The 14,991-nt window shown below is 37.6% G+C and overlaps 2 protein-coding genes across 5 annotated transcripts; both read left to right on the top strand.

Moving 5' to 3' along the window:
- The first annotated feature begins 2,190 nt into the window (after nucleotides 1-2,190).
- On the top strand, nucleotides 2,191-6,620 carry LOC110101746 (RNA polymerase sigma factor sigA). Of its 4 annotated transcripts, XM_020829785.2 has the most exons (11): nucleotides 2,192-2,300; nucleotides 2,685-2,860; nucleotides 2,968-3,667; nucleotides 4,226-4,424; nucleotides 4,527-4,619; nucleotides 4,869-4,997; nucleotides 5,237-5,290; nucleotides 5,376-5,453; nucleotides 5,536-5,598; nucleotides 5,954-6,066; nucleotides 6,290-6,620. In XM_020829785.2, exons 3-11 carry the CDS (start codon nucleotides 2,985-2,987, stop codon nucleotides 6,396-6,398), a joined length of 1,521 nt encoding a protein of 506 aa, XP_020685444.1. In that variant the 5' UTR covers nucleotides 2,192-2,300; nucleotides 2,685-2,860; nucleotides 2,968-2,984; the 3' UTR covers nucleotides 6,399-6,620. The 4 variants fall into 4 exon arrangements, with proteins under 4 accessions (XP_020685448.1, XP_020685447.1, XP_020685443.1 ...); XM_020829789.2 differs by lacking the exon at nucleotides 2,685-2,860 and having other exon boundaries at nucleotides 2,191-2,300; nucleotides 6,309-6,620; XM_020829788.2 differs by lacking the exon at nucleotides 2,685-2,860 and having other exon boundaries at nucleotides 2,191-2,300; nucleotides 6,305-6,620.
- Nucleotides 6,621-8,085: 1,465 nt separating this feature from the next.
- Nucleotides 8,086-9,927, top strand: LOC110101761 (uncharacterized acetyltransferase At3g50280-like). Its single transcript, XM_020829815.2, has one exon. It carries the CDS (start codon nucleotides 8,339-8,341, stop codon nucleotides 9,731-9,733), a length of 1,395 nt encoding a protein of 464 aa, XP_020685474.1. The 5' UTR covers nucleotides 8,086-8,338; the 3' UTR covers nucleotides 9,734-9,927.
- Nucleotides 9,928-14,991: the final 5,064 nt, after the last annotated feature.

The raw sequence follows: 14,991 nt of genomic DNA, 5'->3' as shown, positions 1-14,991 counted from the left end.
TTATAAAAAGTTGGAATATATTTTTTTCAATTATAATAATTATTGATATGTCATAAAAAAATTATCCTAATCGGACACGAATCTCAAGGGAAAAATCAAGTCGAAAATTTAAAATATTAAATTTGGGATCATCTGAACTCTGATTTCAGCAGACTTATAATCGAACTGATTTTCTCGGAAATACGAACCCAACGACACTAAATTCAAATCAATCCGAGCCCAAATGGGTTCGAATCAAAGACCCGAAGCGTTGTTGGAAGGTTCAAACCACAATTTGGATTAACAAACGGTTTCCAAACTTGACATGCTTATAGAAGAATCAAGCGGCTCGACGAGATGAATCAATGAGCCCAAGATCGCCGAATTCTAATATCATTAAGACCTTCAAATTTCTAACGAAGGGTCCACGATCAAATGATTCAATATCGGCCGTCCACCTGAACAACTCCACTTTTGCCCTTGATCTCCTCCTATTTAAGGGTCATGTTATCCTCAAAAAACTATAAATAGCCCCTTATTTCTCTTGAGAGGGGACGAAAGGAAGGAGAAGAAGAGAAGAAAAAGAAGAGAATAGTAGAAGGGAAGAAACTCCTCATCGACCACCGTCGGGATTCTGCCTAACTTTTAAGCGACGTCAGAATTATGCCCGATTTCTAGGCGATGCTGGAATTCTTCCCGACTTTTAAGTGACGTCAAAATTCTGCCCGATCTCCAAGTAACTCTGGAGTTTTGCCTGAATACCATCTAACACATTAGTTCTCCCCGGCCGCCGACTAACGTCGAACTTCTACCTAATGCCGGACCTCCGCTTGTCACTATATTTTAACCCGACTCCGGACTTCTGCCAGTTGTCAGTCTTTCGCCAGATGTTGGATTTATGTCCATTGCTGGACTTCTACCTAACAGTCTTTCCGACCTCCGTCGCCCGCCGACTACGGTTCTTCCAACTTACGTCGCCAACTGACTATTGTCCTTCTGATCTCCGTCGCCAGACAACGGTCTTTATGGCCTATGTCGCCCGCCGACTACGATTCTTTTGACTTACGTCGCTCATCGACTACACTCCTTTTGACCTAACGAACAAGTTAACCGTAACTCTTTTTATTCCCTCCATGTAATGTACTTTATATGATGTACATAGAGTCAAGGCCTTCCCCACAATGAAGGGTCTCATTTGTAATCAACTACAAATACTAGATTAGAGGTTTTCCACGTAAAAATTTTTGATGTCTCATATGAATGCTACACCCTCTCTCTTATCTGATTGTGTGCCGAATTTTCATACAACGCTAAGACATTAAACTTTATATTTCTCTATCGCCGCGAATACTTCGGGACGCAATAATTAGTAGAATATAAAAACATTTGTTAATTTATGATAAAATAATAATATTTATGGATCATTTTTAATTAGGATAAGCTTTAAACTTTATACTAATCATAAAGCAGTTTTACAAATTTTAAAGTTTATCCTAAAATAAATTTTTTTCAATATTTAGATATAAAATTTTTAAAAAATATTTATGAAAATCGTGTTAGTCTATTTAGAACAAAAAAATTTCATAATTTTTTATAAAATTTTCACAATTCATATACATATATTCAAAATTTATTATTTTATTTTTATAATTATACATCATTATATATAAATATTATCACATATCATATCTAAATATATAACATAAAGTGTAATTTTAAGCCTCCAACTCATTCTTAATTTGAATACTTGATATGTATGATAGGATGTATTTGTGTTTAAAGTTAGATTGTCATATTATTATATTAATTTTATTAATTTTTGAATCGTGAATCTTTCCGATCCTATTTTCAAAATCTTTACTACAATAACATTCAAATTTAATATTTATTTCCAAAAAATATAAATAATATATGTTTCTTTTTTTTAGTAAAACTGAAATAAAAAAAATTAATTAAATACATTATCCGAAATTTTAAATAGAATATGTGATATTTTCAAAAAATTCAAAAAAAAAAAAAATCCCCCGGGGCTATGATTGTGGGTCCCACTGTAGCCACACGCCCCAAAATCACCACATAAGGGGCATATAATATCTCCTCCAACCAATGGTCTCCTTCCTTCCCTATCTTCTTCCCCCATCAACAGCAAGAAGAAATACAGCTCGTTCTCTCTCTGTTACCAGGGAAAAAAAACAAAAAAACAGAAAAAGTGGAAAATTTACAGAGTAAAACTAATTTAAAAAAGAAGCCAAGATCCCTCTCTTCTCCATTGGAAATCTCAAAATCCAGCCTTTCATTGCTCATCCAAAGCGTCAGCTAAGGTATTTTTCTTCTTCTTCATCTCCGTGCATAGTGAAAAATATATGAACTTTATAATTTTTGCTGTGAGAACTTCTCTAATTTTCAGTCGCTACAAGTTTTATTAGCTTCCTTTTTGTAAAAGAGTCTATATTGATGAGATTTATCTATGAAATGGATGGTTTTTATGCTCTTAATGACTTTTTTTAAGTTAAAAATGTTCCATTGATTTTGATTTGGCTGTTTTTGGATGGATAATCAGGAAACTATGGAAGTAATTAGTTGGATTAGTTGTCTATAGTGGAAATTTTCAGCATTTCTGCTCGTTTCCTTTTTGATTTGAATGAGTTTGTGATCTTTTTCTTTCATCATCTTTGATAAAATAATGAGTCTGCTTGAGTTTCTAGTTTCTCTTCTGAGTATTCTAAGGGTATGAGAAGAGGAACACTACAACTGAAATTAGCTTAAAATGGATGAAAAAGAAGTCAGACTTATGCAGCTCAAAAAACTATCTGGCAAGATTTAGCATAAATTTTAACCAAATTTTGGAGCCAAAGAACCCGTAAGAAAATTGATTATATAGGTTAGTCTGCTCATCTTCAATTGTACGTTGATCTGTTCTTCAAAAAGTGGCAATTATTGATTTTGATTGAAATTGCACTGACAAATTTTTACTGCTTATTGCTGCAGCAAAAGCAGCTGGCTGCATGATGGTGATGGCAGCAGTTGTAGGGCTGGCTGCTGGAAAGAGGCTTCTGAGAAACTCTTTTTATTCATCAGATTTTGCTGATAAGTTCTTTCCTGATCATGGAGCAACTCAGCCAACGACAGCCTCGAGCAAGAGTGTTATATTTGCTCAAAAACCATCAAATTTTGGAATGGATTCTTCAACTTATAGACACACAGAACCCATTAAGATTAAGGCTTTGATGACACATATTGATACTTCTGCCCCCTCAGCCACTGATAACTCCTTCGAAAGGTTGAACACTGTGGAAGATCATGGCAGCGATATCGAATCTTCCCTTGAAGTCCTCATCTTGTTGCAGAAATCTATGTTGGAAAAGCAGTGGGAACTTTCTTTCAATCTTGCAAGGACTGTAACTAGGACTGAGAAGAACAGTATGACCCCTGGCATTACTCGTTCTGGGATTTCGGCGCAGAAACGAAGAGCCGATAGGAGGAGGAAGTTTACTGATCAGAATGTTTCTGAAGTGCATTTGAGCAAAGGGAAGCAGCATTCTTCTGTTCTTAGTGCTGAGTTTCTGCAAACTAGTTTGGGAAGTTATGTAAGGGGTACTCCAAGTGAGGCTTTGCTCAGACATTCAGAAGTTGTGCATTTGTCCAGAAAAATTAAGATTGGCCTTTTGTTGGAGGAGCAAAAAATGAAGTAATCACCTTCTATCACATATAGGAGACTTTTAATAATTGTTCTTATAGCCATTTCTTATGAATTTCGGAAATCCCGAGGGGCCTAAATCCTGAAAATTATTTGCTAACATTCATGATAAATTCTATTAAATCATGTGTAACTGTTTGACTATAGAACTAACTAACGAACGGACTCTTCCTCTCTAGCCAACGAATTTCGTAAGTCCGGCAAAAAATAGGATTTCGGAAATCCGGGATTTAGCACTAAAAGGCAGAATTTTTCGTCTACGGCGGCTTTCATTTGCCGTGAGATTTGATTTTGCATTTTAGGCCGTTTGGCTGGATTTCGCTCAAATCCTCTTGAAATCCAGCCTAAATCCTGCTACCAAACAGCCCCTTAATATTTCTAATCGATTAAGAAAGCACTTGAATTTCTATTAGGAATGTTAGTATAAGTGAAAAATTCCATAACTAGTAATTAAAATAAACTATGTATTGATATAGTTGTGGTTTGATCTTCTCATTGACTTGAGCTATACTTATATCTATAATTATTTGTCAAATATATGAATTTCAGATTGAAGGAGAGGTTGGGATTTGAACCATCAGATAAACAACTTGCCTTTTCATTGAAGATGTCTTGTGCAAGCTTGCGTTCGAAACTAATGGAATGTTCTTTAGCAACAGAGAAGCTTGCTATGAGTAACGTTCGTCTTGTCATGTCCATTGCCCAAAAATATGATAACTTGGGTTCTGAAATGGCCGACCTTGTTCAGGTAGATCTGCAATAACTTTCTTTCTTCTAAACTCTAGTTTTCTATTTCTTTGAACATAGTCCTCTTCAAGTCTTGGACTTCAATTTTATTTTGATTTTTCAGGGTGGTTTGATTGGACTACTTCGTGGGATAGAAAAATTTGATTCTTCCAAGGGCTGTAAAATTTCAACCTATGTGTACTGGTGGATCCGCCAGGTATGTATGATTGCATTCCCACTGCATAATTGTAAGCCAAATAAGTTTGGGACGACTTTTTTAGTGCTTCTTAAAATAAGATTTCAAAAATTTTTGTACGAAAAAGCTGCTTTAAGAAGCAGTAAAAAAGCTGTCCCAACTCCCAAATGATGCCTTAAACATGTTTATATTCAATGTTAGAAGGTGGCTTACCCTTTTGATGATGAATCAAGCTTCTCTGATTCAGTAAGATTTCGCTCTCTTCTGCAGGGTGTTTCTCGAACATTGGCCGAGAATTCTAGGACCTTGAGATTGCCAACTCATTTGCATGAGCGATTAAGCTCGATTCACCATGCAAAGATTAGACTGCAAGAGAAAGGAATCACACCATCTATTGATGTAAATTACTCATATGACAAATGTTTATTTTACTGTTCTTTTGGTTCGTGTGGGACGGCTTCTCTACTGCTTCTTAAATCAGCTTTCTAGTAAAAAGTTATTTTAAGAAGTAGTAAGAAAGCCGTCCCAAACAAAATGTTTATGTATTTCATGTATATATCAATTGCATATTCCTCGATTTCTATTGATCTGTTCAAAAGCCTCTCTTAGTGATGGTAATTGCTTCTGGTCTTTTCCAGAATATTGCAGAGAGCCTGAATATTTCAACAAAGAAAGTGAGAAATGCTACTCAGGTAAAGCAACTAAGATTGTTCTGTCTGTCTTTATAGTATTGTGTCCTTTCTGAACCACATTTTCTGAGTATGATGAGTGATACAGGCAATCAGTAGAGTTGTCTCGCTTGATAGAGAAGCTTTTCCATCACTTAATGGCCTTCCTGGAGATACTCTCCACAGTGTATGCGTCCAAACTCTTCAATCCATTAAGCTTCTATAATTGTAAACAGAACAAGCTTTGTACAATCTCTCTCTCTTTTCAGTATATTGCAGATAACAATCTTGACAACAATCCTTGGCATGGCTTTGAAGAATGGTCCCTCAAGGTATACATGTCAAAATTAGGCTTCGTTTGGGACGGCTTTCTTACTGCTTCGTAAAACAGCTTTCTAGTACAAAAATTAAAATTTTTTAACTAAAAAATTGCTTTAAGAAGCAGTAAGAAAACCGTCCCAAACGAAGCCTTGGTTCCCAATAGAAATAATGTTTCTTAATTGAAAGTGAGGTCAAGATAATGCTTCAAATGCAAAATTAGTGTTTGGAATTGCTTTTTTATGCTTTTAGATAATTTTCTTTTGGATGGAGTCTTCAAATCTATATTCCAACACGGTTTCAATGATTATAATGGCCTCATTTCCTGGATGCGTTGCATGATAAAGCTTTGCTTCTTTTCTGCTCCAGGATGAGGTTCATAGTCTTCTTAGTACAGCCCTTAACAAACGTGAGAGGGACATCATATGCAGCTACTATGGTCTAGACAAGGCAAGTGAGACATGGGAGGATATTGGAAAACAGTAAGCATCTCCTCCTCCATCATGAAAACCAAGTGAAGTGTTTTGCCTAAGCAATGATTCATTGCCTTAATTGTGATCTTAGGCTTCATTTGGAACGGCTTTCTTCCTGCTTCTTAAAGTGGTTTTCTAATATAAAAATTTTAATTTTTGTACTAAAAAATCATGAAAAAGCTGTCCCAAACGAAGCCTTAATTCCATATGATTCTACACTAACACCAATCAGATTTGGTTTGTCGAGGGAGAGAGTCAGGCAAGTGGGACTGGTTGCCATGGAGAAGCTCAAGCACGCAGCAAGGAGGAAGAAATTGGAGGCAATGCTCATAAAACATTGATGGTTCTTCAAGTTTTCGTATTGTATTGTATATAGAGAAGAGGATAGGAAACTTGTAAATCCATATTTCTTTCTTACTATTAAAAGTCAGCATACCTGTAAATTTATGAACGGCAAACACTTTTCCTTACTGATCGATCTGTGCTGAGGCAACAGTCTCTATTTTATAGTAGCATCAACATCAGCTGGTTTTATAGTACAATCACTGTGTATTCTAATCTTCTCCCCAGACGATGTTCATTGTTTTACTTGAGCTGGCTGATCATTTTCCTTCTAAAAAAATAGTTTGGCATAGTGGAAGACAAAGTTGTTGAGTAAATGTCATCTGTAAACAACAATGAATTATTCTATGCGGACACCCGACAGAAGAATCATCATGTTTTGTCTCTGTGAATAGTAAAAGCGCAGCTTACTGTGCTTTTACTGTTATGTTGTGCTTTTATTGTTCATAGAGATGGAACATGACGGTTTTTTCCACCCGGTGTCTGCACAGAATAATTTCTCGTGAACAACAGGGATGAAAAAATAGCCTCAATGAAAGTTAGACATCGATGGTAATTGAGCTTAGTTACCTGTACTCTTAACTAGAGCCTGGTAAGATTAAGTTACCTTCAATTGGAGTTGAAAGAGCCCGCTTAGACAAATTCTTCTTTCTCCAAGGTGATTGATCATGCCAGGGGTGGAATCAAGAAGAGCTCAGGATGGGTAACTACCCATCCTAAAATATATATATATTTTACTTAGAAGAATAAACATTTTAACTATTTTAACCACCTTCAATAAATGTAATTGCCCAAACTATAAAAAATAAATTTTTTTTTTTGTAATTTCATATATATGATTATGTATTTCACAATTTTATTTTGCGCATGATTATTCAAATTTTTGTATTATATATTTCGATAGACGTGAGATGCAAGCATTGATTATTCTTTTTCTTGTCCCGGAGGTTGTTGGGAAACTACTCCTATGTTGAAAATTTTAAAAAGCATGATACCATAAAGGCTTAAAAATTCCTACTTTACTAAAGTTTGGGTTTGGTTAACTATTACTCAACCTAACCCAAAGATAATCCTAAATATAAGAATTAACACAATATATCATTGATAGCAAAGCTTGGCAGTTACTTCATGTATGATTTGTCTCTTTCTCCTCTAGATCCTATGCCATATATTCTCAAAACCCTAACGGCAAGGCAACAAGAAAGTTATGACGGTAAAGAAGCGAGGAAGCTATCAACCAGGACCAATTATTATGTCCGGTCACTGGACCTACAAAATAGGTCCGAACATCCAATAAAAAGTTGCCACGTGGACCACGCTTTGACTGTGCTTTGGGTGCGCTTTGACTGCGCTTTTGACTGTGCTTTACCTGCGCTTTCACTGTGTTTTACCTGCACTTTTGATCGGACATAATAATTTGCCACAGAGCAATGACATGTGAAGAATAAAAGGTGTTCGTGAAACTTGGTGACTAAAGTTAAATCCGACCAACGCTAATATTTACTAAATTCAAGGCAAAATAAAGGAGAAGAGAGTTAAGATCTCATTGTAACTTGCTACTCTATTGCTTCTCTAATGAGATCTCGTCATGATTTTCTCTTGGACCCATTATGACTTTCTCTTTTTAGGATTTCGTTATGAAAACAATAGAGAGTATACACTTTGATATATAAATATGATAATTGAAAACCCTCCTTTAATGCTGCTCTTAGTTGAATGATCGATATTTTTTTGACTTCTTACACGGTTTAGTTTTATCATATTTTTTAATTCTTCATTACTTTTTAGTATTTAAAAAGTAAAAAATAATATAATTTTATGATCCAAAATTTGAAGCAAAAATCACATTTAACACAAATTTCTTTGAGAAAATTCTTTATAAACGGTCCTCTACCGCCCTTACTCAGCCACATCCCCTCATCGTCTTCCTCCCTCGACCATGCCTTCTTCCCCTGCCATGATCGAAATCCTCTCCAAACAAACAGTAAAACCTCCCCCAAACTCCTCCCATCCCCGCCTCTGCCACCTCACTCCATGGGACGTCGCCATGCTTTGCCCTCATTACATCCAAAAAGGTCTCCTTTTCACCAATCTCCCGCCTTCTCTTCCCCTCCCCCTCCTCCTCGCCACCCTCCAATCCTCCCTCTCTATCACTCTCCAACACTTCTACCCTCTCGCCGGCCGCCTCCTCACCCAAAAACACTTCACCGGCGACAAAGTCACATCCTTGCACGTCTCCATCGACTGCAACGATCAAGGAGCCGAGTTCATCCACGCCGCCGCCGTCAAAATCACACCTTTCGACTTTCTCTCCCCAGGCAAGGACATTCCCTCCTTCGTCAACTCTTTCTTCCCTCTCAACGGCGCCATCAGCCAAGACGGCCACTCCTCCCCTCTCCTTTCCGTTCAACTCACGGAGCTCGCCGGCGGCGCCGTCTTCCTCGCCTGCTGCTTTAACCACATCGTCGGCGACGGCACCTCCTACTGGAATTTCTTTAATGCTTGGGCAGAGATAACGAGAACAAACTCCTTATCTCTCCTGCCGGTTCACGACAGATGGTTCATCGACGGTGAAAACCCACCGATCCATCTCCCCTTCTCCGATTCCTCCCAATTCATCGAACGCTTCTCCCCGCCGGTTCTTCGGCAGAGATTCTTCCATTTCTCAACGGAATCTATAGCGAAGCTGAAAGAAAAAGCGAATAGTGAGATTAAAACTGAGGAGAATCAGAATCAGAATCGAATCATAATCTCCTCTTTCCAAGCTCTGAGCGCGATGGTATGGAGGGCGATAACCAGAGCTCGAGGATTCCCACCAGAGCAACTGACGAGCTGCCGTTTAGCTATACAGAACCGAGGAAGACTCCGGCCGCCGCAATCCCCGGCGTACTTCGGAAACTCGATATACGCGGTGGCGGCGACGGTGGCGGCGGGGGAGTTGGAGGCTAATGGGATAGGATGGGCGGCGAGGCAACTGAACAGAGCGGTCACAGAGCATACGGACGAGGCGATACGTCAAAAGCTGAGAGAATACCACGCGGCGCCGGTGGTGTATAAGATGACGATGTTTGATCCGAAGAGCGTGATGGTGGGGAGTTCGCCGAGGTTCAATATGTACGGCTGTGACTTCGGGTGGGGGAAGGGGGCGGCTGTGAGGTGTGGTCCGGCGAACAAGTTCGACGGAAAGGTGTCGGCTTTTCCTGGCAGGGAAGGAGGTGGGAGCGTTGACTTGGAGATTTGTCTTGTTCCTTCGTTCATGGCGGCTTTGCTTCTGGATCAAGAGTTCTTGGACTCAGTTTCTGTACCTTCGGGGAAGCTTGGTGGTGGTCTTTAAAATAAAAAAATAAAAAACGTGCACGTGAAAAAAACTAATAAAAAATTCTGTTATGAATTTTAGAATTATTGAGAAAATTCAGAAATAAATTTTGGGTCAGAATTCAAGAAATTCTTAATTGGGGCATATTTATTTTGTATTCTATTTTTTAGAGTACATAATAAATATAAAGCTGTCTATTTTTTTTTTCATCTCTTAATTTTTTTTAGTATATTTACTAGAATTTTGATGAGGCCCGGCTCGCAAAAGCAGTGCAACCGACTCTGATCGCTGTCCTAAGGCCCGGCTTGCATCTCACGTTTGCTAGTTCCGTCCCAAGATCCGCTCAAGGTCCCAAGGTCACATCTCTCGCTCAAGGTCATGAGGTTTGCTCGGACTCCGAGATACTTTTCCCGCCCACCAGAGCTTCGATTTCATTTTCCCTCCCACAATTTCGCCAGCTGCTCAACAAACGCGCAAGTCAAGCTGACGGTTGTTCGAACTCGAGCTCAATAAACTGTCGAGCTTGAAATCATGTTTCAAGCTCGACTTGCCGAGATTGTTAACGAGTCGAGCCCGAATCGATTTGACTCGGTTGCACCCCTAAATTCATCCCTATATTTCTTCATTGTATCAACATAATCAATTAAAGGCTCAATGTCAAGACTCATTGCATTATCCTTTTCAATAATTATTATAAATGAATTCCTAAAAAAATCCTCTTCATTCTTATTTTTATTACATTGTCTTGACCAATCTAGTTTGAATATAAAAATTATTTGATTTTATTTAAGATGAGTATCTTAGAGGTGTAAATGACAAATTAGTTAGCCAAATGACGAGCTCAAACTCAAGTAGAGCTCACTGAAAGAGCACAAGCTCGACTCGTGAAAACATAAGTAGGGTTTTGCGAGAGCATATGAGATTGCAGCAAAAAAACACATAGAAGGCATAAAGGTCAAACTAAAGCATGTTTGCATTCAAGCTCTAGCTTGTGCTCGATAAGATCTGCCACGAGCTTATTATCGAGTTGAATCGGTTTGACTCATTTACACCCTTAAACATGTATTATATGAGAAAATAATTAAAATATATATTGAGTTTATTTTAAAAAACAAATAGTTTTAAAAATAATTATTGATACATCCTCAAAAAAGTATCTTGATCGGGCGAATCTCGATGCAAAATCGAGTTGGAAACTTATGAAATTAAAATTGGAACCATCCAAACTCCAATTTAAGCAAACTTATAGTCTAACTGAACGTCTTGGAAATACGAACCCAACGACACCAAATTTGACTCAATCCGAGCCCAAATGAGTCCAAATCAAGGACCAAAAGCGTTGTAGGAAGGTCGTAGCACAATTTGAGTTAGCAAATGGCTTCCAAACATGACGTGCTTATAATCGAATCGAGTGGCTCGATGAGACAAATCTAACAAGCCCAAGATCGCCGAATTCCGACATCATTAAGGCCTTCAAATGTCTGACGAACGGTGCATGATCAAGGGATTCAATATCGGGCGTCCATCCAACCACTCCCCATTTACCCTTGATCTCTCACATATTTATAGGTCATGCCACTCTAGAAATCTATAAATAGACCCTTCATTTCTCTTGAGAGGGGGACCGAAGCAAGAACAGAAGAAGGAAGAAGCTCATCCTCGACCACAGCCGGACTTCCGCCGAACCACCACTTGAGGCCCTCACCTCCGTCAGACCACCGTATGACGTTGTGGTTCCGCCGAACCACCACTTGAGGTCCTCACCTCCGTTGGACCACCGCTTGACGTCGTTGCTCCGCCGGACCACCACTGGAGGCCCTTACCTCTGCTGGACCACCACTGGAGGCCCTCACCTCCGCCGGACCACCGCCTGATGTCATTGTTCTGTCGGGCCACCACTTGAGGTCCTCACCTCTATCGGACCACTGCCAGATGTCTTTGCTCCGTCAGACCACCACTTGAGGCCCTCACCTCTGCCGGACCACTGCCTGACACCGTTGCTCCGTCGAACCACCACTTGAGGCCCTCACCTCCGCCGGACCACCGCCTGACGTCGTGGCTCTGCCGGACCACCACCTAAGTCCCGGACTTTTGCCTGACTACCACTTGAGGCTTAGACCTCCGCCGAACCACTGCTTAAAGCCCTATGCTCCACCAGGCCACCACCTGAGGCCCAGACTTCTGCCGGACCCCCACCTGAGGCCCAAACTTCTTCCGGACCACCACCTGAAGTGTGGACTTCCACCGGACTACTGCTTAAGACCCTATAGTCCACCAGGCCACCACTTGACCCCCATAGTTCTCCTAGAGTACTGCCCTTTAACTACAGTCTTTCTGACCCTGGTCTCCTACCAATTAAGGTCTTTCGGACCCCTGTCTCGTGCCGACTATGGTCCTAGGCCTGCCGACTAAACAAATATATCTATATAACTCCCACCATGTAATGAGCTCTATATAATGTACATTTGTGACACTAAGTCAAGGCCTTCTCCAGGAAGGGCCTCATTTGTAATCGAGAACAAATACTAGTAGATTCATTCAAACTGGGCTAGGCCCCGTAGTTTTTTCTCCTTTTCAGGGGTTTCCACGTAAAAACTCTGATGTTTCTTATAAATGCTTCACCCTCTCTCTTATTTGTTTGTGTGCTGGATCTTTGTACAATGCTAAGACGTTAAACTATATATTTCTCTACCGCCGCGAATACTCCATGACGCAACAATTATGATGAAATATTTTTTGGTCAGTAAAAACTTGTGATTTTTTAAAGTGTATTTCTTTTTATCATCATAAATGTTAATAAGTATTTGACACCATCCCAATGCATTAGAAATTTTTTTTATCACTATAGCTTAAAATAAAAAAAATATTAATGGCTTTAATTGTGATTTTAATCAAAATTATTTATCACTCTACATTGAATATACATTGTATTCAAATATTTACATAATATTATTAGACAAAAAATGAGCTGTGTTCTTCGTAGAATTTATTTTTTATTTTCGTAGAGTATAGAACACATAATATTTTTTTATCTTCATCTATTAAATTATATATGTCGTCTAATGATCTTAAAATTATTAGATTTATGAAAACTATTTTCTATCTTTTTATCTTAGAGATGACAAAATTATAATAATATTTTTTTTAAGAATATTTAGGTCAATAAGGTAAATTCATTCACATCATATATATAAGTTTCAAAAACATCTTAATTGAGAAAATTATTACTTTTGGTACCCGGACTCGTCTGGAGGCCAATCCGAATGCACCACGTCATCCAATACACAGTGTATTGGGTGATGTGGCGCGTTTGAATTGGGCTCCAGATATGTCTGGACTGGCCTCCAGATTTGTTCGAACTTTGCACAGAATAATTTCTCTTTAATTGATAATCAAAACTTCCAACCAATAGATCTGAATAAGTTAGTGAAAATTATAATTACTCGAAGAATTGATAGAACATAAGTAGCTGGCACCACACGTAAGCTACTCACGGGCTTGAAATGAAGAGATCAGTACATGTTTTGTTTTTTATTTTTTTTATAATTTAATAATAAGTACTTGTTTTTTTTTTTTTATTTAATAATGTTCACATGGAATATTATCAGGCTTATTTTGGCCTATTACAAAGAAATAATAAATAATAAGAAGAAAAGCTTCTTATCAAAATTAATAATTTTCATGCAGGCCAAGATTTGAAGATTGTGGATAACTATAGATAAGCTTATATCTATTATTAATTTAAAGATGTGAAATTTATAAATTATAATTTTATTATTATTGTTTGAGTAAAATTTCTTCCATATTTTTAAAATTTGTTGATATATTAATATTTTATTTTTTTAATTTTTTCAACAAGTAACTTGGTGGTTTTGAATTAATCAAAAAATTTAATGCATTGAATGTATGATTTTATGAGAGAAAGTTGCTACTAGTTTAATTTATTTGTTTTCATTTTTTTTTTCTAAAATTTTGTGATCGTTCTATTATATATTAAGATTAAGACTTTGCTTGGAATATCTTTTTTACTATTTTTAAAATAACTTTCGATTAAACAAATTTTGTACTAAAAAATTTTTTTGAAAGCACTAAAAAAAATATTCCAAACAAATCCTAATATTTTATTTAGAACAACTTTCTTAATAATTTTCTTTTTAGACTGGAATTACAATTCTTATTTGATTACTATTTTTTCATTACTTTCAAAAAAATTTTGTGCTAGAAATCTATTTTCTATAACAATTTTTTTTTAAAAAATATCTTTCTTCAAAGTAGCTTTATAATTAACATTATAAAAAACTAAAATAGTCCCAAACATGCCCTAAATTACACTATAATGTTGAAAATCTCTCATCAAATAATTATTTCATGAATTAATCCTTAAATTTGAAAGTCCCCGTTGTAAAAAAAAAAAAAAAAATCCATAAAGATAAGAATGGCCCAAAAATTTTGGCCACATGCCATCGAAAATTGGACTCTTATGTGGGGCGAATTATTACGTCCAGTCATCGGACGTCTGGACATCCAATCCAGATACGTCATGTCACCCAAATACACTGAAATCCGATATATTTTAGTGACATGGTGCATCTGAATTGGATACCGGACGTAATAATTTGCCCTTATGTGTACACCTGTTTTTCCCCAAGTGTTTTCTTATGCAGACAACTGCCTATCAGAGAAGCCACATGATCCTACTGGATTTCAATACTTCTTCTGCCATTATTGCATATATTCTAACTCTTTTGTCTTCTAGTAACTTAGCTGTCTATGTACATCTTATAATGTTTAAGATTTTATTCGGGATAGTTTTTTAATTTCTTTTTAGGAGGACTTGCTTCTTAAAAAATTTTCTAGTAAAAAATTAAAAATTTCATACTAAAAAATCACTTTAAGAAGTAATAAGAAAGTTATCGCAAACGAAGCCTTAGATCATCTCCAACCGAAAATCTCATTTTTCACTCCAAAATGCCGTAAACTACAAAAAGCCGTGATTTCATCTCCAATGGAACGCGTTTTTCATCCTTTTGCAGTTAACCGTCGCCTCTTTTTTTCCCGCGACAAGTTCGGTAGAGTGGTAAAAATGGCGGAGATGAACAGTGCACACGCCAATATTGGCGTCCCACTGTTCACCCGCAGCCATATAGCGGAAATTTTGCAGTTCGGCTGGAGCTGGCCGGGAGCTCCATTCAAGCGTTTGGAGGTCGGTTGGAGATGCCCTTAGGCTTCATTCGAGATGGCTTTTTTAAAGCTTTCTAAAAACAATTTTTTAGTAC

The sequence above is a fragment of the Dendrobium catenatum genome, unplaced genomic scaffold, assembly GCF_001605985.2.
Source record: "Dendrobium catenatum unplaced genomic scaffold, ASM160598v2 fragScaff_scaffold_772, whole genome shotgun sequence".
In the NCBI taxonomy this organism is placed as follows: Eukaryota; Viridiplantae; Streptophyta; class Magnoliopsida; order Asparagales; family Orchidaceae; genus Dendrobium; species Dendrobium catenatum.
The sequence above is the reverse complement of the archived record's forward strand: the minus strand, read 5'-3'. Positions and strand labels throughout refer to the sequence as shown.